The 23533-nt window shown below is 55.1% G+C and overlaps 1 protein-coding gene across 3 annotated transcripts; it reads left to right on the forward strand.

Moving 5' to 3' along the window:
• The first annotated feature begins 12953 nt into the window (after window positions 1-12953).
• Window positions 12954-22158, forward strand: ENGASE (endo-beta-N-acetylglucosaminidase). Of its 3 annotated transcripts, none has more exons than XM_039226550.1 (14): window positions 12954-13245; window positions 14827-14894; window positions 15048-15249; window positions 16138-16286; window positions 17028-17185; window positions 17700-17848; window positions 18069-18234; window positions 19136-19239; window positions 19570-19678; window positions 19844-20034; window positions 20520-20668; window positions 21106-21235; window positions 21480-21594; window positions 21709-22158. In XM_039226550.1, exons 1-14 carry the CDS (start codon window positions 13139-13141, stop codon window positions 22126-22128), a joined length of 2217 nt encoding a protein of 738 aa, XP_039082481.1. In that variant the 5' UTR covers window positions 12954-13138; the 3' UTR covers window positions 22129-22158. The 3 variants fall into 3 exon arrangements, with proteins under 3 accessions (XP_039082481.1, XP_039082484.1, XP_039082483.1); XM_039226553.1 differs by having other exon boundaries at window positions 12956-13245; window positions 21130-21235; XM_039226552.1 differs by having other exon boundaries at window positions 12957-13245; window positions 21127-21235.
• Window positions 22159-23533: the final 1375 nt, after the last annotated feature.

The raw sequence follows: 23533 nt of genomic DNA on the forward strand, positions 1-23533 counted from the left end.
TCGAAGTGAATCAAAGTTAGAAATACAAGCTTGTATGTCTAAGAATGGAAAACTCTTAGAAAACAGTATGGCTGTAAATTATCAGGACCTTGTATGGGGCAGTAGTTTCCTAGAGGTGATACCAACCCCCAAGTAACATAAGGGAAAATGGATACATCGGAATACCGTCAAAATGTAAAATTCTGGGCTTCAAAGGACATGGCTGAGAAAGTGACAACGCAAAATGGGAGAAAATATTTGTAAATCAGAGATCTGATACGGAACTTATATCTAGAATATATAAAGAACTCTTGCCACTCAACAATTAAAAGAAAACCAAATTAGGGCACCTGGGTGGCTCAGTTGGTTGAGCATCTGACTTCGGCTCAGGTCATGATCTGGCGGTTTGTGAGTTCGAGCCCCGCGTTGGGCTCTGTGCCGTCAGCGCTGAGCCCACTTCAGATCCTCTGTCTCCCTCTCTCTCTGCCCCTCCCCCACTTGCTCTCTCTCTCAAAAATAAACAAACATTAAAAAAAAGAAAACCAAATTAAAATTGGCAAAAGGGGGTATATGGGGGGCTCAGTAGGCTAAGTGTCCAACTCTTGATTTCAGCTCGGGTCATGGTCCCAGGGTTGTGGGATCGAGCCCCGCTGAGCATGGAGCCTGCTTCAGATTCTCTCTCTCTCTCTCTCTCTCTCTCTCTCTCTGCCTCTGCCCCTCTCCCCCACTTGTTCTCTCTCTTGAAAATAAAAAAAAATAGGCAAATAAACATTTCTCAAAGAAGACTTACAAATGACCAATAAGTACATGAAAAGAGGCTCAGTATCATTGGCCCCCAAGAAATGCAAGTCCAAACGACAGTGAGATACAAGTTCACAGCCAGCAGGATGGCTGTCATCACAGTGACAAACGTTGGCAAGGATGTAGAGAGGCTGTCACTCCTGACACGTGGCTGGCAGGAGTGTAAAATGGTGCAGTCCCTTTGGAAATGAGTCTTGCACTTCCTCACACTATTAAACAGACAGCTACGGGTGACCCAGCATCCCACTTGGACGTGTACCCCCAAAGGAAATGAAAACATCGTAGATAAAGGTCCTTGGCAGCATTACTCAAAATAAAAAAAGAAAAGTGGAAACAAACCAAATGCCCATCAGGTGATGAATAAATGGACAGAACATGGTCTATCCACACGACAGAATAGTACTAGGCTCTAAGAAGGAACAAAGCAGTGGCTCATGTTATATAACAGATGAACCTCAGAAACATGGAGCTAAGTGGAAGGAGCCAGTCACAGACTACACACGACATGATTCCATTTATGGGAAATGTCCTGAACGGGCAAATCCAGAGCGATGGAAAACAGGTTAGAGGTTTCCAGGGGCTGAGGTTTGGGGGAAGGGGGTGCCTACTAACAGGTACAGGGTTCTCTTTTTGGGGCGATGAAAATGTTCTAAAAGGGATGGCAGTGGTGGTTACGCCAAAACCGGTGAACTGCGCGCTCGAGACGGGCAAATTGTATGCCACGTAGGTCAGAGCTCAGTGGTTATAAGCGCACACATGCACACACACTAGAAGCCTTTCCCTTCTCTGCTCAGACCCTGGGAAGTCCTGGAGCTCCAGACAGGTGACCTTCAGAGCCAGTCTCACTATTCTGGGCTCGGCTTAGGATGGGGTCAGGGTCCAGGTTCATGAGGGGGGATGGGACGGTGAGGGTCCAGGTTCATGAGGGGGGATGGGACGGTGAGGGTCCAGGTTCATGAGGGGGGATGGGACGGTGAGGGTCCAGGTTCATGAGAGGGATGGGACGGTGAGGGTCCAGGTTCAGGAGGGGGATGGGATGGTCAGGGTTGTAGTTCTCTCAGGAGAACTTAACTTACTCAACAAGAACTTTGGAACCGACTGTTGGATGAGATCACTCGAACACAGGAGGCTGACTCAGAGGCCAAGGGAAGCATTCCACAAGCAACAGCTAATTGAGGACCATGCCTTGCTCTCTGATGTCCCCCTGCAGCTGGAGCGGGGCGTGGAGAGGCGCAGTGGCCTCAGATGCCCTCCATCAGCTGGCCTTGCTAGCGGGCTCCTAGGGCAGAACGGAGCGGAGCCCCTTGCTCTTGTGCAGATGGTCAGGCAAGGACAAGAAAGTTCCACTTTAGAGATTTCCACAAATAAGAGTCGAAGTTCATATACTCTAGATAGATAACTTGGACACCTCCGTGCCTAAAGGTAAGAAAAAGTGGCAGCCCTTCAATGGAGATAGTCATCAGGTGAGCTGCCCATTCAGTATGAGATGCTCCCTAATATATGCAGCAGGTGAGTATAGCATGCTTTCTGCATGGGGGGGGAAACCACAGTGGCGTTATCACAATCGGAGATGAAAACACTGTTCTCACCGCATTGGAGGAGATACAGACAGAGTTGTGGTGGAGAACTTGAAACGCGTGATAACACACGAATCAGAAGGAAACTCCAGAGGTGGGCAAGAAGCAGGTGGAATGAAGAACCCCGTGGCCGAGGGCACCAGCCTGTTGTACGCCAATGAGAAAAATCAGTGACTTAGAAGATAAATCAGAGGAAGATATTCAGAAAGAAGCATGGAGAGGTGGAGGCAGGGGAAAAGGTCTGTACCGGGGGGGTGGGGGCAGGGAGAAAGCCCAACGTATGTGCAGCTGGGGCCCCAGAAGGAGAGTCGAAAGAACACAGGAGAAACAATGTTTGAGAAGGAAACGGCTGAGCCTGTCACCTGACCGATGAAAGTCACTAAGGCACAGATTCCAGAAACTCCGTGAATCTGCCGCAAGAGGAATGAACACAAGGGCGCACCAGCACGGACGTGGTGGAGGAGACCAGTGGAAGCCAAAAGCAAAGAGGAAACCTTAACAACAGGAAGGGGGATACGTTTTCCTTCCAAGGAGCAGTAAGAAACCTGACAATTGACCTCTCAACAGAAGGAGTGGGAGCCCCGTGAGAATGGAGCGGTACATCTAAAGGCTGAAAAATGATAGCTTTTCGATCTGAAGCTCTACCCCCAAGGACAATGCAAGAAAACGAAGACAGTTTCAAAGAAACAAAACTTGGGAGCCATGATCACTGGCAAACCCGCACGAAGTGAAAGTGATTCCAGAGGGAAGGTCAGAAATGCAGACACGAATGAGAAGCTACAAAGATGGAAAATTGGATGGTAATTCTAAACAGATATCGCCTGTATATATATAAAAGAAAAAGTCTCAGGAAACAGTTTGGAAGTCCCTCAACATGTTGAACAGAGAATAGGATAGCAGAGGCCGGGGGTCCCCTCTGTCCTTTTTCCAAGTTGCTAGACCCCGCAGAGTCTGTAGGTATGAGAAGAAGATGATTATTGAACTAGCTTAATCATGCACAGATAATGGATCTAGGGGTACGTGGAGTTTAAGTGCTCTGTAATCCATACATTGTCTTGGAAATAAGGAAAACTAACATGATATCTGACTTTGATATATGAAGGATGCGTGCAGTCATCTCCTGAGTAACCAGTAAATCGTAGTAAAAGGGGAATAATGCACAAGCTAATGGAAGGAGATGGAATTTTAAAAAGCACTCATTTGGGGCTCCTGGGTGGCTCAGTCGGTTGAGCAACTGACTCCTGATTTCGGGTCAGGTCATGATCTCACGGTTTGTGCATTTGAGCCCCGCACCTGGCTTCGCTCTGACAGCAAGGAGCCTGCTTGGGATTCTCTCTCTCTCCCTCTCTCTCTGCCCCTCCCCTGCTCATGCTCCCTCTCACCCTCTCTCAAAATAAATAAATAAACTTAAAAAATAAATTAAAAGCACTCAATCAACTTAAAAAAGTCATGAAAGGAGAAAAATAAGAATGTAGACGTGGGATGAAAAATATGAAACAGTAAAATGGCAGATTTAAAACCAAATACATATGTGATTACATTAGATGTTAATGGACTGTGTCAATTAAAAGGCAAAGATTAGGGGCACCTGGGTGGCTCAGGCAGGTAAGCATCTGACTCTTGATTTCAGCTCAGGTCATGATCTCACAGCTCATGAGTTCAGGCCCTGTGTTGGGCTCTGTGCTGATGGCATGGAGCCTGCTTGGGATTCTCTCTCTCCTCTCCCCTGCTTCTGTTCTATCTCTCTTTCTCTCTCAAAAATAAATAAATAAACTTTTAAAAAAGACAAAGATTATTATACTGGATTTAAAAAATCCCAACTACATTTATAAAAGATAGCTAAAATATAGTATTCTAGAAAGACTGAGAAGAAAATAATGGACAGAGGTACTTGCCAGTGTGAATGAAAAACAAGCTGTTAGAACTATAACATCAGGGGCACCTGGATGGCTCAGTAGGTTAAGCGTCTGATTCTTGGTTGCAGCCTAGGTCATGATTACACAGTTCGTGAGTTTGAATCCCACATTGGGCTCCATGCTGACAGTGCTTGGGATTGTGTCTCCCTTGTTCTCTGCCCCTCCCCTGCTTACTATCTCTCTTTCTCAAATATAAATAAATCAACATTTAAAAAAAGAGAGAGAGAGAAAGATGAGATCAGACAGGGGCACCTGGGTGGCTCAGCTGGTTAAGCGTCTGACTCTTGATCTCAGCTCAGGTCATGATGTCATAGTTTGTGAGACTGAGCCCCGTGTTGAGCTCCGTGCTGACAGCCTGGGATTCTCTCTCTCCCTCTCTCTCTACCCCTTCCCCCACTCATGCTCTCTTTCTTAAAATAAACATTATATTAAAAACAGAACTATAGTGTCAGACAACATAGACATTAATGCGTAAAGCATTACTAGAAAGCAGGCATTTCATGATGATGACTCAATTCACCAGGAAGAGAGACGGTAAATTTTATTTATTTACTTTTAATGTTTTATTTATTTCTGAGAGAGAGAGAGAGAGAGCGAGCATTAGCAGGGGAGGGTCAGAGAGAGAGGGAGACATAGAATCTGAAGCAGGCTCCAGGCTCCAAGCTGTCAGCACAGAGCCCGACATGGGGCTCGAGCCCACAAACCGTGAGATCATGACCTGAGCCAAAGTCAGATGCTCAACCAACTGAGCCATCCAGGCGCCCTGAGAGAAGGTAAATTTAAAATCTATACGTACCTAATTACCTAGCCTCAAAAATACGTAAAGGCACAGGAACAGGAAAGACCAAATGCAGGATCATAGTGGGAAATTTTAACACAGCCCTCTCAGTAACTGATAGAATAATCATATTCTTTAAAAAAAATCAATAAATAGAGGATTGAAGAAATAGGATTAGAAAATCTAACTTAATGGTCATTTATAAAACACCAACTGCAAAATGCAGTCTTTTCAGGCAAGCGCATGGCCTAGTTTTAAAAATGTTTTAGCCATAAAGTGGGTTTTACTTCCTAAGGACCAAATCATACAGGGTATTTGTATGTATTTGTATGAATTTGTATTCAGTTGTATACTCAAGTATATAATTCAATTATGCTACAAATCAATAACAAAAAGCAAATTATATGTTTGGGAGTTAGGAAATATACTTCCAAATAACCCATGGATTAAAAAAGCAAATCATGGGTCGCCTGGGTGGCTCAGCTGGTTAAGCGTCCAACTTCGGCTCAGGTCATGATCTCGCAATTCATGTGTTCGAGCCCCGCATCGGGCTCGGTGGTGACAGCTCAGAGCCTGGAGCCTGTTTCCGATTCTGTGTCTCCCTCTCTCTCTGACCCTCCTCTGCTCACGCTGTCTCTCTCTCTCTCTCTCAGAAATAAAACATTAAAAAAAATTTAAAAAAGACGAATCATAACAAAATGAGAAAATATTCTGAAATTAATTAAAATGGAAATCACCCGGGGCGCCTGGGTGGCTTAGTCGGTTAAGCATCCGACTTTCGCTTGGGTCATGATCTCGCGGTTCGTGGGTTCGAGCCCCGCGTCGGGCTCTGTGCTGACTGCCAGCTCAGAGCCTGGAGCTTGTTTCAATCTGTGACTCCCTCTCTCTCTGACCCTCCCCTGCTCACGCTGTCTCTCTCTCTCTCCTAGAAATAAATAAAAAACATTAAAATAAAAAAAATTTTTAAATGGAAATTACCCCCACTATGTATCAAAACCCATAGGATATACTGAAGCCTGGCTGGCTCCATCAGGGAAGGGTGTGACTCTTGACCTTGACCTAGGGGTCATGAGTTTGAGCCCCATTATTAAATAATTTAGTTTATTTTGTTAATGTTTATTTTTGAGAGAGAGAGAGCATGAGTGAAGGAGGTACAACAGAGAGAGGGAGACAGAGGATCTGAAGTGGGCCCTGTGCTGACAGCAGAGAGCCCAAAATGGGGCTCGAACTCATGAATTACAAGATCATGACCTGAGGAGAAGTTGGACGCCTAACTGGCTGAGCCATCCAGGTGCCCCAATCAATTAGTATTTTAAAAAAGTAGATAGGGGCACCTGGGTGGCTTAGTGGGTTGAGGGTCCAACTCTTGATTTCAGCTCAGGTCATGATCTCACAGTTTGCGAGATCGAGCCCTGAGATGGGTACTACTCTGCCAGCGTTGAGCCTGCTTGGGATCCTCTCTGCCCCTCCCCTGCTCTCCAAATAAAAGTGTTGGATGCATTATCCATTGTCAGATAGCAAACCATCTGAAAAACTCAGTATCTTAAAAAAAAGACGAACACTGGATTGTTTCTCATGAGTCTGCGAGCCCTCGAGTCCGAGGGCCTCGGGACTGCGCAGGTGGCTGTCGGCCTCACGTGCACAGCAGGGGCTGCAGGTCTCTCTCTCTCTACATTGTCCTCCATCTGAGGCTTCTTTACAGCATGGGGCTCTCAGCACAGGGGCCGAGAGGGCAGGAGGGAAGCTCCAAGACCTCCGGAGAAGTCTTCCCACAGCTGCTCAAGGAGCGAGGGGGTAATAGACTCCCTCCTTTGTTGGGAGGAGAGGAAGCGAATTTGCAGCCATACGTAACCCACCCGGGATGCCACCTCCACCTGCCATTTACCTATAGGAGCAAATCTTCCGGCAGGTGTGTAGGACGTCTGCGTGGAGAACTACAGGTTATTCAGACGATATAAAATCTCAATCTATGGACGGCCGGTTGCTTCTTGCGCTCTGAGAAGCAGACACCAAGGCAGGATGGCATGAGACTTACGATTATACAAGTTTATAGCTCAGGAACAAACACCCAGATCGAAGAGACGCAGAGGGCGGGGTGTGCGGGAAGGGACGTGAAGCTTCCACATGCTCTGCAGGAGATGTGCCACCCTCCGGGCACCTCCATGGGCTTCCCAACCAGGAAGTTCTCCCAACCCCGTAGCTCAGGGGTTTTTCCGGAGCCTTCCTTACATAGGCGCGATTGATTAAATCATTGGTCATTGTTGATGAACTCAGTCTCAGTTCCTTTCCCCTCCCAGGAAGCACTGGGGTCGATCCTGAAAGTTCCAACCCTCTGATCCAGGTTGGTTTCCTGTCAAACCAACCTCCATGCTTAGAGATTTCCAGAAGTCTCCTCACTGGCACAAACTCTGATGTGGCTGAAAGGGGCTTATTGGGATTAACAAAAGCCATGTTTATGGCTCTTGTCGCTTAGGGAATTCCAAGGTGTTTAGGGGCTCGGTGCCAGAAATGAAGACCAAATACACATTTCTTATCATAGAATCATAGTATCTCAAAGCCCCAGACAGACTCGAGCATGTACGTACGGACACTGATTTTCCAGAGAGGAGCTCCGCAGGGCCCTAGATGAAGGCGGTCTTCCCCAAAACCACAGAATGACTGGGGATCCTCATGATAAAAAAATAAATAAAATGCGCCCTCCTCCCTCACATCATAAACACAAATGAATGCAGCTGAGGTGCAGGGCTGAAGGTGAATGAATGGCAAAGCAATAGAGCTTCTAGAAAACACTAGGATGGAGCAGTCTACAGGTTCATGCCTTGGGGGTAGGGAAGTGCATTTTGAAAAAGACACAAACGTACTCATCATGACAGACAAGGCTGATGAATTCTCCTGCAGCAAAATTAAGGACCATTTTGGATGGGGTCAAGAGGAGCTAACAGAGTTTGCAGAGTATTTAGAACTTAATGGAAATGTCAGTGAATCCTGTGGGCTATAGTGCAAGTCATCTCAGGAGGACATGTATTGCCTTACTGCAGGTTTTTTTTTTATATTTATTTTTTAATGTTTATTTTTTATTTTTATTTATTTATTTGTTATTTTTATTATATATTATATTATATTTATATTTTATTATTTATTATTTATTTTATTTTTAATGTTTAATGTTTATTTATTTTTGGGAGGGAGAGAGACAGACAGAGCACAAGCAGGGGAGGGGCAGAGAGAGAGGAAGACACAGAATCCGAAGCAGCTCCAGGCTCTGAGCTGTCAGCACCGAGCCCAACACGGGGCTCGAACCCACGAACCGTGAGATCATGACCTGAGCTGAAGTCGGACAATTAACCGACTGAGCCCCCAGACGCCCCTCCCTTGCTGTATTTACATGAACACAAGAAGGATTTAAAACTAAGTGAACCAAACTGTCCAGTTTTGAAATCAGAAAAAGAACAACAAAATAAATCCAAAGAAAATAAGAAGAAAGAAAATAAAAACGGAGATTAGGGAAACAGGAAATAAACAAAAAAAATTGAATGAAACCAATCGCTTGTGTTTTGGAAAGACTAATAAAATAGTCCTTCTGCAAAAAGAAAACACAAATAAACAACATTGGGATTAAAGAGAGGGCATAACCAAGAGATTAAAAAATATGGTCAGGAAGGACTTAATATCCCGCATTTGAAACCTCATGAAAAGGACACTTCTCCAGGAAAACATTTATTAGCAAAATTGGCCCAGGAAGAAAGAAAAATCTGAACAGACCAACAATCAAAAAGGAAAACAAAAATTTAAAGACCTACCTCCCCAAAGGCATCTGGAAGTTATATATTTGCAAAACACAACTATATTTGGGGCGCCCGGGGGGCTCAGTCAGTTAAGTGTCCGACTTCTGCTCAGGTCATGATCTCGTAGTTTGTGGGTTCGAGCCCCGCATCGGGCTCTGTGCTGACAGCTCAGAGCCTGGAGCCTGCTTTGGATTCTGTGTCTCCCTCTCTCTCTGCCCCTCCCCTGCTCACACTCTGTCTCTCTCACTTTCTCAAAAATAAATAAACATTAAAAAAAAAAGCACAACTGTATTTGGCAATTATTGGTGAAAAATCTTCCTGACCTGAAAGCTGGGAATACCCTAAATAGGAGGAAGCAGCAAAGTCACTAAACAATGTCCCTAATTTGACAATATCGAATCTGAAATGCCTATTCTACAAGATACCTTGAACGAGTTCAGAAGGTAAACAGCACACACATTGGTCCGTGTATGTGTGTATGAAGAAAATATAAGTATCCAGGACATGTGACAGACTCCTCTACATCAGTAAGAAAAAACGCAGCAGAAACAGACAATGACTTCAACCGTCTGTGGCCAAAGGAAGAACACATTTCCACGTGGCGGCCGGGCGTTACAAAAGCCATGTGACCTCACCTTAAAAAGGAGACAACTGCGTGCATCGATCGGGTGAGCAGAAAATCCAAGACTTAAATAACATCAGGGCTAAGAGGTTGAGGGGCAACGCACATATACTCCACGTGCGCGTGGAAGGGTGTCAGTGTGAGAGCCCTTTGGACCAGCTCACTAGCGACTGTAAAGTAGGAAATCACGCACATGATCACAGCTAGCAACTCGACTCCTGTGTTTTTATCTGAAAAAGAAAAAAAGCCTATGGGCGTCCCAAAAGATTGATACAAAGTTGTTCGTTTTAACATTCAAAAAATAGGGGCGCCTGGGGGGCTCAGTCGGTTAAGCATCCAACTTTGGCTCAGGTCGTGGCAGTTCCTGAGTTCGAACCCCGCATCAGGCTCTGTGCTGACAGCTCGAGCCTGCTTTAGATCCTGTGTTTCTGTCTCTCTCTGCCCCTCCCCAACCTCATGCTCTGTCTCTCTCTGTCTCTCAGTAATAAATAAATGTAAAAAAAAAAAAATTCAAAAAATAAAAGGCAACAACCGCTTGCTGTTTAAATGGCCACCAATGGTGGGTAAGCAGCCGGTGAGGTGTTAAAGCGACAGCGTATTAAATAACAGTAAAACACATTAGAGCCACGTAACCAACATGGTTGATTTCAAAAAGACTGCTGGGTGAAAAAGGCAAGATACAGAGTAATCTGTACAACATGATACTATTTTTATAAGACATAAGCAATGTCCTATAGTTCCAGCTACTATGTGTGTGCGTGTGAAAGTATTTTGTTTATTTTTTTAAATGTTTATTTTTGAGAGAGAGAGACAGAGCATGAGCAGGAGAGGGGCAGAGAGAGAGGGAGACCCAGTATCAGAAGGAGGCTGTGGGCTCCCAGCTGTCAGCACAGAGCCTGACGTGGGGCTTGAACTCACAGACCGCGAGATGACCTGAGCCAAAGTCAGACGCCCATCCGACTGAGCCACCCAGACGCCCCTGAAAGTATTTTAAAAAAACTAGAAGGAAGAGGCCTAGCTGGTGAAGTTGGTAGGGTGCTGAGGCATCTCTGAAGGACGGGGGAGGCCAGGAAACCAGGAGGGAGGTGGGTTAAAAGGAACATTAGTTTTATTTCCTTTCAAATTTGAAAAGGAGAAAGTGAATGTAATCTTTGTGAAGGGGCCGGGCAAAGGCAGGCGGCCTAGAATGCCATTTTACTGTCACTGGAGTAATTGTGTGTCCACAGAGGGAGGCACACGGTGGGTCACGTGCAGGGGAGCACGTCCCGTATCTGATCCGGAAATCCTACAAGATCAGGTTCTCGGGGGCCCAGCCAGATCTCAGAGGGGTCTGGAGCCCCAGCAGGGAGCAGCGTGACCTCAAGGCAGACACGGGGACCCCCAGGCTCGTCCTGATCCCCAGAGAGGCCAGGAGCCACGAGGGTCAGCCGGGAAGGCGGCGAGCGGGGGCCAGCACAGAGTTCACAAGACCTGACTCTCCCCTGTCCGCCTAGACAGAGGCTAATGCTGTTCAGAGGAACAGAAAAGAGAGGCCTAAGCGTATTCCCCCCCACCCCCCCCCACTGCCAGAGACTGAGCATTCCATAAGGGCTGTTTAAAGTATCTCTAAGAACTATTTTAATTGTTAGGATGAAAAGTGTATTGGGGCGCCTGGGTGGCTTAGTCGGTTGAGCGTCCGACTTTCGCTTAGGTCATGTACTCGCGGTTCGTGGGTTCGAGCTCCGCGTCGGGCTCTGTGCTGACTGCCAGCTCAGAGCCTGGAGCCTGTTTCAGTCTGTGACTCCCTCTCTCTCTGACCCTCCCCTGCTCACGCTGTCTCTCTCTCTCTCTCTCTCCTAGAAATAAATAAAACATTAAAAAAAAAAAAGAAAAGTGTATTTATTTATATGTATCACTCAGCTGCGGGTAAATGCTTGGGAAGAGCTGGTTAAATACAGACCAAAGACTTCCCATCTTCTGTGCTCACCTGACCGCAGCTGGGGTGAGCTTTGTGGCCCTGCGCCCCCTTCTCCCGGTGAACTTCCCAGTGCTTTGCAGTCTCTGTCCTCCCCGTGGATTGCTGTCCCCTGCTCCACGATGGCTGGTCCTCCTGGCAGCGTGGCCTGCGCTCATATTCCACAGCCTGAATCATCACGCCACGCTCAAGGTTTATGGAAGCTTGGGGCCTCGTAAAGTTCAAAGTCCGCAACCGTGATAAAGAGGCCCACTCAACTTGGCTTGGCAGCACACACAGGGGTGCCTGCAGCTGGAGAGGAGGGCCTCAGGCTGACCCACGCTTGGCCCTGCAGGCCCCAGCCCTGCGTCAGGCCTCCTTGAACTTCCTGCTTCTGAAAGAGGACGTCAGTTACCTCCATTCTGACCTCCGCCTGTACTTTCCAACTCGTTAAGCTCTTCCTTCCAGCTTATCTCTTCACTCAGGCAACAGATCCTTCAGGCAAAGCAACCCGTGGTGGGAACAGAAAACTACCCCCTGGAGCATCAAGAGCTGCCCTGAGCCAGCAAGACCCTGTGTGAGTGACTCCAGGACGGTGATCCATCTGACCTTCGTTGCCCACCTGCACGTTGCCCACCTGCACCCGCCTCTGTCCCACCGTTTCCTTATATAAACCTGCTACCGTTACAGCACTTTGGAGACAGTCTTTGAGCCGCCAGTCGGCTGTCTTCCCAGCGTTGGCCTCCCTGAAATCAATTCCTTTCTTGTTCCCCCACCACTTGTTCCTCTGTCTTTGGATTCTGTTCAGCGGTGAGTGCCTGAGCCCGCTCTGTTGGGGACCCCTGCACCCCGACTACGCTGCTCCCTGCTCAGACCTCCTTCCACCACATTTACTGTGAAGGTGCCCGAGATGCTGGGAACGCGCCTCCTCCGAGATCCCTTCAGGCCCTGTGAGCTTGGGGGCCCCACCTACTGCAGGGTGCAGACTTGGGGTGTAGAAAAAAATCCACACATCCCAGCAGTCACCTGGCCCCAGCCTTGCTCTGTCTCTCTCACAAGGTGCAGACTGTCTCCCCGGGAGTTCGGGGATCCCCACCCCACCCCGCAGAAAACCTAGTTCTGCCTCTACTGACACGTTCATTTCGATGCGCCTCATCTATAAAGGGGTCCCCTTTCTACTCTCTTTGAACTGGCTTTAACATCTGTCTGCTTGCTTCGCTGATAAACGAGTAGAAATAAAGCCTTTATCACTTCCCCATGCTTAAACCTGAATGAGAATCAGGATTTCACGTTTTCCTGAAAATTATCTCAGATGAACCGAGCTCGGATCTCACGGCTGCCGTTTACCGACTTTGGGGACTTCGGGAGAGCGCTCGTCTGCAAAAGGGGGTTTGAGGGGGAACCAGAGGAGCTCCCAGAAGCCGGGCTCCAGCGCAGCCGCGGCCCCGCCCCCGCCGCGGCCCCGCCCCCGCCGCGGCCCCGCCCCCAGGCCTTCCTCCCACTACAAAGTCCCCACCGCCCTGGTGCGAGCCCAGAGCCGGAGGTGGAAGTCGTCCGGGCGGGCGGGGAGGGGCAGCCTCACCGCACCGTGACCCCCATTGGGCGGGGTGGGGGCGGGCCCTGGCTTACTATTGGCTAGTGGCAGGAGGCGAGGCCTGATCCAGGCTCGCGATTGGTCGGCGTTCGGAGGCGGGGCCGGACCCAGGCCTGTGATTGGCCGGAGGTCGGCGGCGGACGCGGCGTGGTGATGGAGCCCGCAGGGCCTAGGACCCGGGCGGCTGCGCGGCTTGGGGCGCACGCGACGCGGGAGGAGCGGCCGAAGCGGCGGTCTGTGCGGCGGCAGCCGCGGAGGAGGTGGGTGGGGGTCCGGCGGGGGTCGCTCTTGGCGGTGCCGTGGCCGGGAAGCCTGTGCGTCCTCGCCGGGGGGACGGGTGGTGATCTTACCGCCGTCGGCCGTGGGTCCTCGCGGAGGAGGCCGGCTGGTGTCATTCGTACCCTTGCTGGACACGAAGGAGGCGGTGCCTGGAGCGGGGACACCTGTCCCGAGTCTTTAGGGAGCAGGTGGCGAATGGGAGGAAGGGTGTTCCAGTCGAAGGAACCGAGTGGGCAAAGGCTCAGAGGCACGGAAAGGATGGATGTGCCCTTCGGCACACCTGGGGGGGGTTAGGAGCACCTGGGGGGGCGGTTAGGAGCACCTGGGGGGGGGGTTAGGAGCACCCCTCCATGGCCTTCTTGGAAACAGCATCCCTAGCTTTGTCTTAAACCCCAAAGAAGGAGAGCGGGGGTGTTTCAGACTGGACAGAGATGGAGAGCAAGTGGCTGCCAGCCAATGGGGACGACTTCGTTTCTGCATAGGAACGCTGAGATGGCTCAGCCCCGGTACAGACGGGCGGGTGTCCTGACAGGTACGGGAGTGGGGGTGTTGGGGGGGACGAGATGAAGGACCGAGAAATTATCAAGGGAGAGGGAAGAGCACGGCCAGGGGACGAAATTCACAAGGGAGCATTTCCCAAGTACTTCCCCTTTAATGAGACCCCAAAGTCTCCTCCCTTCCGCCCTTCTGGTAGGTCTCAGGGTCCCCTAAGAAAGTTACAAAGAAGGGTCCACGGATGATGGTAGATTTGTTGGTGGATTTAGACAATTTCTGCTTTGAAGCTCCCGAATGGCGGCTGCGGTGTCTTCTCAGTCTCTAATGATTACAGTTGTTTTTAAGAGAAAGCTAATCTGGGGGCGCCTGGGCGGTTCAGTTGGTTACGGGCCCACCTTCAGCTCAGGTCACGATCTCACGGTTCATGAGATCGAGCCCACCCCCATCAAGGCTCTGTGCTGACAGCTCGGCCTGGGGCCTGCTTCGGATTCTGTGTGTCTCCCTCTCTCTCTCTGCCCCTCCCCCACTCACACTCTGTCTCTCAAAAATAAACATTAACAAAAATTTAAAATAAAAAAAAGAAAGCTAATCTGGGTTTATCCAGGCTTTTCCAACTTCATGGACTGAAGGTGCTCTTTTCTCTCTTAGAATCCTCCACGACAGCAGGGGAGTTAGTGTGGGGTCCACAGAACATATCCACGGAAGCGTGGACTGGGGAGAAAGCTTGGCCCTGCTCTGTGGGGCCCTGAAGCTTTCTGGTTCTGCGAGGTTTACTGGCCCTTGGTCATAGACGAGCCCGTGAACTCTGCAAAGGGTGACTTTGGTCCTGCAGGGTGATGCCTGGGTGGCTGTTACAGAGGGTAGGTGTTCTTCCTGCAGCAGGAAGATCAGCTCCTATGTGCCTCTTCGTACGTATTTCCATAGCTTGTATTCAAAACCTAAGTCAGAGAATAGCACTGCCTGCCCTCCCTATGCCTGGATGGGGCTTAGTCTGTGTGTCTCTGAGTGTTCCTTTTCTTCACCCTTTTACTTAAAAAAAAACTTTTTTAAACTTCCTCTTTGCTTAGAACCGAGGAGGAACAAGAAGAAGCAGTCTTCCGTGAGGTGGTCAGTTTCACCCCAGATCCTCTGCCAGGTGAGAAGGACCGAGGCTCTGAACGCCGTCTCCAACCCACCCCTGGGGCTTCGGGGCAGGCCCGCCCCTTCCTGGTCTCCGTTCTCTCTCTCAGTTATTGTCAGAGCGTCTCTGGTCATCCATCGATTCCTCACTGTTCCCTCGTCTGACCAGCCAGATATTATGACAAGGACACCACCAAACCCATCAGTTTTTACTTATCTTCGCTGGAGGAACTCTTGGCGTGGACGCCCGATGCGGAGGACAGCTTTAACGTGGCCTTGGGGCCCCCCGAGCACCGGCAGCCCCCTCTGAGCAGCCAGAGGCCCCGGACACTGTTGTGCCACGACATGATGGGCGGGTACTTGGACGACAGGTAAGGCTTTGCGGGGACGTCGCCCGACGATACACTTGTTGCATGTTTTCCTTCCGTGGGACGGGAGGGAGGGGGCGGAGGGAGGGCCGCTGTGGCAGAGGCAGCCAGGAGCCCGGGCTCTGGACCAGGCGGCCCTGACTGGACGCGGAGCCCAGGCCTCGCGTGTTGTCTGTAAGAGGCCCCGGGTCAGGCGAGAGCTTGTCTCTCTTGCAGCTCTGAAACCATTTGCTTCGAGGACCGCCTGCCTTTGAGATCCGGCAGGTGGGGCGGACACGCCAGGGAGTCCCCTCTTCGCACCTGCACCTGGCACCTGCCGGGCTGGAGCCCACCCCCTGGGCTCTGACTCCACCCTGGGCCCTTGGCTCTCAGTGTTAGGCTCTGCCCCCCTCCCCGCCGGGTCGCTTCCTCTAGAGTCGCTGGCAGTGCGCTCAGGGGTCTTAAACGTCTGTAAAATACCCTTGGACGGGACGATGGATGGGAAGGCTTGAGTCAGGGCCGGCCACCAAGGGACTGGCGAGGCTGGTGGGGACGTCTCGGGTGCAGCCCGACCTTACGACCTTACGGGCACGGAGGCTGTCCCAGAGGACCCGCTCAGGGACCCGGAGCCTCTGCGCGAGCCCGTCTGCTTCTCCTTCCTTCTGCCTTGTCTTGGTTTCTGGAGGCTGAAAGCACTGAGCCGTCGGGTCCAGGGGGCACTGACTGCACGGCCTGGTGAACACGCTTCCCTTCAGACCTCCCGATCCGAGGACTCAGGTGTCGTCCTGCGTCTCACTGACCGGGACTGAAGAGAAGCTTCCCTTGGGTCCTCGCTGGTCTCTTCCTCCCCGCCCCCCCGCCCCGCCCCGGGGTCCCCGGGCCCTGGTCCTGACCGCTCTGTTCCTCACGCAGGTTTATTCAGGGCTCCGCGGTGCACGACCCTTACTGCTTCTACCACTGGCAGTGTATCGACATCTTTGTGTACTTCAGTCATCACCTGGTGACCATCCCCCCCGTGGGCTGGACCAATGCTGCCCATAGGCACGGGGTCTGCGTGCTGGGTAAGGGCCCAGGGCTTGCCTCCCACCCAGCCAGACTCGTTAGTGCCCCCGCCAGGTGACCCAGAGAGAAAAACGCTAGGCCTTCACTTCTGCAGGAGTGGAGCTGCCTCCGTAGGGGAGGACCGGGCGGAGGCCGACTCCTGGAACCGGCCCGCCGCGGGGTCCCTCTTACAATTGCTAGTGAGACAACGCAGCCACACGTAGCAGGCAGGCAGGAGGGCGTGGCTGTGTTCCTGTGACACCGCATTCATACGGACGCCTCCTGGGGCCTCAGTCGGTTGATCCTCCGGCTCTTGATTTTGGCTCAGGTCACGATCTCCCGGTTTATGAGTTCGAGCCCTGTGTCGGGCTCTGCATTGACAGCGCGGAACCCTCTTGGGATTTTCTCTCTCCCTCTCTACCCCCCACCCCTTTCAAAATAAGTGAATAAACTTAAAAAAACAAAAGCCCTGCATTTATAAAACTAGGTGGTGATTGGATGTGGTGTGTAGGCCACAGGGGGCCAGTCCCTGGGTGGAGTGAGGCTTCTTGAGCGTTCTTCACCTGCGCCTGACACATTTATTGGCTTGTTTGGCACCGGCTCCTGGGACCTGTCCCCGGGCGTTGGATTCCCTAGATGTCCGGGGACAGCCGCGAATTTGGATGTCTGACAAGTCGCAGGCGACGCTGATGTACTGTGGCGGGCCCTGCGCTCTGCCAGCTGCTGGGCTTGCCTGACCCCGTCTCTCTGTGTCCTGGCAGGAACTTTCATCGCCGAGTGGAAGGAAGGTGGGCGGCTTTGTGAGGCCTTTCTAGCCGGGGACAAGAGCTCCTACCAGGCGGTGGCTGACCAGCTCGTCCGGATCGCCCAGTTTTTCCGTTTCGACGGCTGGCTGATAAACATCGAGAGCTCGCTGAGTGTGAGCGCGAGCTTCTCGGGTGCTTGCCCGGCCCTCTGCCACCTCCCTGGGCCCCGCGGGGGCCGTCACGGCAGCTGGGGCCACTGTGCGTCCCAGTTAGAGCTGGTCCCAGGCGTCTCCGTTCCTTCGCAGCGATCACAAGGCGCGGCGTCTGGAAACCTTGGGTGGCCGAGCTCCTTGTTTGGCTCCGTCAAGGAGACCCCTCTCCTCCTCCCCCGGCTGCTTCTGGGCTACGCACGCGCGTGGCTTTCCTTCCCGCCACCCTCCCCTTTATGCCATTTTATCTTTTCTCGGTGTCTGTGTCCGCATCCTTCCTGCCTCAGGAAGGAGAGTTGGAGGACATGTGCCTGGACCCGCCCTTCGGTGGCAGTGGGGGGAGGGGCTCCTGGGACCCGGCTTCCTTGGTGTGTCCCTCCGTTTGCTTCTGGGATTAAGTGTCCCGTGTGTCCCTTGTGGGCACTTCCGACGGACGTCGCTGGGCCTCACCGACGGTCTTCTCTTCTTCCGTCTGCAGGTGGCCGCGGTGGGGAACGTGCCCCATTTCCTCCGGTACCTGAGCGCGCAGCTGCATTGGCAGGTCCCGGGGGGCTTGGTGCTCTGGTACGACAGCGTGGTGAGCAGCGGGCAGGTCAAGTGGCAGGACGAACTCAATGAGCAGAACCGGTGAGCCGGGCGGCCCCCGGGTGGAGGGGCACCAGCAGGTGCAGCGTGTCCCCCGGGGGCCACTGTCCGGAGGGTCCCTGCTCCCTGGGGCAGCCTCCGTCCCGGGTCTGTGGGTTAAGAGGGGAGGCGAGCGTTGGAAGGGGAGGGAGGGGGAGGTCAGCGCGGGCGGCCCCTGTGCCAACGGGTCCCGGCCTCACGGCCAGTCCTCGCCTCCTCCCAGCATCTTCTTCGACTCCTGTGACGGCTTCTTCACCAACTATAACTGGCGGGAAGAGCATCTGGAGCGGATGCTGGTGCAGGCGGGCGAGCGCCGAGCCGACGTGTACGTGGGCGTGGATGTGTTCGCCCGGGGCAACGTGGTCGGAGGCCAGTTCGACACGCACAAGGTGGGGGTGGCCCTCGGGGCTGGGGGGCGGGGGGATAGTGGCCGGCGTGCCTTCTGCGGGCCTGGTTTTCTTGTGGACCTTCCATTCCCATCCGCGCTCGAGGGAACGAGAGGTGACCTTCGTCCCGGAGTGGGGGAAACTGGGGACCGAGAAACACCGGTGACCTGCCCCAAGGCCAGGCTGTGCCCAGAAATCCTGACGTCCGTCCCCTTCTTGTCATCGGGTGGTTCTTCCGTTAGGTGTTAGTGAACAGAAGTGTCATGCGGACCGCCAACCCGTCTGTGACTAGCTTTGACTTCTGTTTGGACTGCACACTCCGAAGGGCACCGAGCTAGCAGTTTAAACCACTGGGGGGTGGGGGGGACCCTGGCACTGAGCTGACGGTCTTCTTCCAGCAGCTCAGGGCTCAGGACCCAGGCAAAACGGCGGTTTGGGGGATTGCCAGCTTAATAACTAGTGAGAGGTTTCTGGCAAGGCAAGTCGCTTCGGCAGTGAGGACGGAGAAGAGGGGTTGCCGGGGCTGACTCCCCTGGTGTGGGATAAACAGGGAGCCGGCTTGTCTCCCAGGCTGTCAATGCTGCCCCGTCCCCAGTGCCCTAGGTACGCTCTTGCTCATTAATTAAGCGCTAAGTGAATAAATTAATCCAATAACCGAAGATCGTCTCCACCCGCTGTGAGTCTGATAACGTGATGACAGGTACAGCGAGGGAGAGGCAGCATGTGAGAGACGCCCCCCCCCCCCCCCCCGCCCCGCAGGCCCCCCTGCTGGCCCAGAGCCTTCCTTCCCGGCGCAGCTGCAGCGACCTCTGCTGGTGGGCCAAGGAGCGACAGGGGGCGCAAGTTAGAAGCCCCCCTTGGCGCTGGGAGGGAGGCCCGCAGCCCCTGACTGCTGTCTCCTCAGTCGCTGGCGCTGATCCGGAAGCACGGGTTCTCAGCTGCTCTCTTTGCACCTGGCTGGGTGTACGAGTGTTTGGAGAGGAGGGATTTCTTCCAGAACCAGGACAAGTAAGTCCTGTCGGGCGGCCCAGGGGCTTAGGGGTGGCCAGGTGGGGGCTCCGGCGATTCCGAGGGCGTCTCCAGCCTTGCTCTCCAGTGACCTTTCCGGGGCCCGCAGGGCCGGGTGAGGGGCTCAGCTCGAGAGAAGTCAGCCGTGTTGGCTGCTTCCAGGCGGGAGGGTCCTGGCGACCCGTCAAGCGGGAAGGATGGAAGTGGGGTCCCTTCCGCGGACCTGCATCTCCCACACACGCAGCAGGGCCGCTGTGGTCACGCTGAGAGGGACACGGGGGCCTGGGGTCGCGGAGGGCGGGTTCAGGCCCCTCTGCACGTCCCTTACAGGTTCTGGGGTTTGCTGGCGCGCTACCTGCCCACACACAGCATCTGTTCTCTGCCCTTCGTCACTTCTTTCTGCCTGGGCATGGGGACCCGGAGGGTGTGCTACGGCCAGGTGCGTGGGGCTCCGGCGGCCTTCTCTCTTCCTCTTCCGTGTCCCCTGGGAGCGGCGGGGGGCTCGGGGCGTGGAGGGATGGTGACGCTGTGCTTCCCCATCACTCTGTGCACTTGGTGCCCCTGGAGCCCCCAGCCCTCCCTCTGCCGTGGCCTTGCCCTGCAGGAGGAGGCCGTGGGGCCCTGGTACCATCCGAGCGCACAGGAGGTCCAGCCCCTGTTTGCCGAGCACAGGCTGGAAGGGGACGGGCAGGGCTGGGTGAGGACGCACTGCTGCCTGGCCGACGCCTGGAACGGGGGCAGCTCCCTGCTCATCCGCGGGGCGATCCCGCCCGAGGTCGGGCACGTGGCTGTGAGGTAGGTGAGTGGGGGTGAGGTCTGTGGGGTTGTCCGCTGCCCCCCACCCCTGTCGGTCACTAAGCCGGGCGGCTGGGCAGCAGCAGCCGGCAGAGGACGGGCAGAACCGGGGTGGATTTTGCTGAGGTGAAAAGCGCGTAAGCCATGGTTCTCCGGTTCAGTGTGTGGTGCGGTAGCGTGATTGGCTGCACAAACCATCCCCGGCACGCTCTCACCCTGCAAGGCTGAACCTGGCCCCACGGCGCGGCTCTCCACCCCCCAGCCTCCACCCTGCTTTCTGTTCCTGAGTCTGACTCTTTCTCATTCCTGTAGAGTTGCAGAACTGGGCTCTTTCGGTCACGGAAGGAAGCAGCCTGGGGGGAGGGGAAGGGGAGGGGGAGGGGTGTCCCCAGCCTCAGGCCCAGCTCCTGAGTCCCGCAGGGACAGGCTGGCGGGCGGGAGCCCCAGCCAGCTGCCGCGACGTCCCTTGTGGGCCCCTCCCACAGGCTCTTCTCCCTGCACGTCTCGGTGCCCCCCAAAATTTTCCTGTCCATGGTGTATAAGCTCGAAGGGTCTTCAGATGTTGGGGTGGCGTTGGAGATCACAACGGGGGACGCGGGCAGCTGCCACATCGGTGGCATCTCGACGTTGAGCGGTGAGGGGACAGGGTTGGCCCCTGCCTCTTGAAGGCATCCTCTGTGGGGGACGCCTCAGGGAAGAGTCTAGAAGGTGCACTGGGGTGGGGGGGCCGGGGGGACGGAGGTGGGCACTTCCCGCCTCTGCTGTGGTCCAGACCCAGACAGGGAGAGTCCCCCGTCAGCCAGAGCCTGTGGCCCACAGCCCCCCGCTGGGCGACACAGCGCACCGTGTGGGACGGGGTCTCTGTTCCCACTGAGACCTAGGGATCAGGCTGCCTGCCAGCCGTGGGGCCTGGGGGGTGGGGGCTCTCCACCCTGTTCTTCCCCTGAGCCCTCAGCCCGTTTTGGCAGGCCCTGGGCACCTGGTGCCACCAGGGAGCCTTCTGGCCAGAGGGCTCCCCTGTTTGGTGCATGCCTCCATATGTGGTTTCCTTTGGATGCCCCTCATCCTCAGGTCCCGGGTCTCTTCCCGCAGCAGAAACGAGCTCAAGGCACAGCCTCCGCCCCCTCCGGGTGCCCCCCACCAAGCTGGCCAGATGGGTGGGCCACTGTGACCGGCAGCTCAGCGGGGGCTGGGTCCAGCGGTGAGTGCCTTTCCTTCCCGTCGCGTTTCCAGCAGGGGATGGCACGTGGGGGGTGGGGGGGGGCCCGAGGGGTCCAGGACGCTGCTGGGGACCATCCTGGTCGCGCCTCACGGCTGGGGTTTCCCGCTGGCCGCAGGGGGACAGATCTCCCTCCCCGACGCGGCTCGGGGCCTCCGAGTGGCCAGCCTGGAAGGCGCCGAGCGAGCTGGGCTCCTCGTGACCGGCCTCTGCTTGCCCCCTCCAGCTGCTACGAGGTGAACCTTCAGGGCTGCGTCCTGCAGGACCTCCTGGTCGGCTTCTCGCGGCCTCCTGGCGGCCAGGAGCAGGAGACCTTTGTCTGCCGCCTGGGAGAGCTCCAGGTGATGCCCGCGCCCCCTGCTCGCGGGCCGCAGGGGTGAGGGTGCCCGCGAGTGGGAGCGCGGGGCGGCGGGCACCCTCGGCCCCCGGGGGCTGAGCCGTCTCCCTCCCGCCAGGTGGTGGACGCCAACAGCCTGCTCAGCCCTCTGCCGCGGGTGCGGGCCGTCGCGGTCTCCCACGTGCGCTGGCAGCGGGCCGCCCCCGAGGAGGGGGGGGAGGGGCCCCCGGCGCGGCTCCAGCTCAGCTGTACTCTGCGCTGGTCCTTCCCCCTGTCTCACGTGCGCTGCTTCCGGACCCACTGCTGCAGAGCGACCGGCTCTGCTGCCGGGGGGCCCCTGGGGCTGGAGAAGCCCGCGCTCCTGGGCCAGGCGTTCGTCAGCCGGTACCGCGTGGTGGACCTGGCGGTGGCAGCCCCGGGGCCCGGCGCCGACGGCCGTGTGGAGTTCCTGGTGGAGCCCGTCCCCAAGGAGGGGTTTCTGGTGCCGCAGGCCGAGTGGGGCAGGGCGGCGCTGCTCTATTCTGGGCCCCACACGTGAGCGAGCATTAAAGCACGGACCCTTCCCGCCTCCAGGCTACGGCTGCTTCTGTGCCGGGGCCCCCGCTGAAGCGCGCCAAGACCACAGGCCCCCCGGGGGGAGGGGGCGACTGCGGCCAGGGGCGCTTGCGAGGTGGACGTTGGCAATGGGAAGCCCGACAGGTCCGTTTGCCGGGTGGACGATTTCCCGAGGTGAAGGGGCTCTGTTCCGTCCGATCTGTAGCATACAGCTCGCAGGTGCAAGGGACAGAACTGGGGGGAGTTAGTCCCATCCGGTCCACGAAGGCGATTTCCTAACAGGCTGAGAGCTGCTTGTGCTCACGGGGCTTGAGAGAGAGGGAGGCAGGTGGTCTGTGAGCAGCCCGAATGCGGTCCCAGCGTGAGGACTGAGGGCTGAGGATGGGGGCGCAGGGGGACCGAGAGTCCTGGGCCAGGCGGGCTGCCCCAGTCCAGACCGGCCCGTGTGTGGCATCTCGGGCCCCGAGTCCTGCCGCGTCTCTCCCCGTCCTGGGTCCTGGGTTGTTGGTCCTGGTGAAGCTTGTACGGAGGGGTCTGTGCGCCTTGGGCAGCCAGAGGCCCCGGGGAGGCCCTCGGCCTGCAGCCCGGCCCAGCCTTGCCGCGGGCGCCCTGGCTGCCCTGGTCCGTCACATCCCCCTGCCTCGGCCTCTGCAGGGTGGGCGGGGCTCAGTTCCCCTGAGAAGTGTTAACACAGGCACTTTGAGGACGCTATTCACTGGCGCCCCTTCCTCTCTCGCCTCCTTCTCTGTCTCTAGCCCCTTCCTTCTGTCTGCCAGCGGCTCTGCGTGGGGAGGAAGAGGAGGGGTGAGGGAGCTGAGTTGCGTCCTCCAGGCACACTGCTCCCCTGTTGAGCCCTAGGCCACTGCGCTGGCTTCCTAGGGGCAGGCTCTCCACCCCGCGGCCTGGGGTGATCCGCTCATTGCCCAGCCTCTCGGGCCTGCGCAGTGTGGTCATTCTCGGGGTCTCAACCCCGGGCTGCATAGGGCCAACGATGGGGGTTACTTGCCCATTTCTCTGCCTCCCCCCCGCGCTGTGAGAGGTGCTAAGGGCCAAGACTGTCGCAGCCAAGGGTTCACGCCTAAGGGATGGCCTCCAGTGAGGCCAAGCCCAGGCTCCACGGACTTGGGTTTACGCTGTAGGGAGGGGAGAGGCCACCAGGGGGCAGTACAGCCACACCGCCTCAGCCCGGGGTTCAGAGAGGGGTCGGCTGGTGGCCTTGGCAAACCCGGCCAGCAGGACAGCAAAGGGGTCTCCTTCCAGGGCTGACGTCTGCCTCCGTCACCACCCTCCCTGCCTTCCCAGGTGCCCACGTGCCCCTTTCCCAGGGAGACAGAGGAGCGTTTCACTCTCCCGAGGCCTAGCCAGCTCAGTCCCCGGTGGGGCGTGGG

This window comes from Hyaena hyaena, unplaced genomic scaffold (genome assembly GCF_003009895.1).
Source record: "Hyaena hyaena isolate Hyena2069 unplaced genomic scaffold, ASM300989v1 scaffold_21, whole genome shotgun sequence".
Classification (NCBI taxonomy): domain Eukaryota; kingdom Metazoa; phylum Chordata; class Mammalia; order Carnivora; family Hyaenidae; genus Hyaena; species Hyaena hyaena.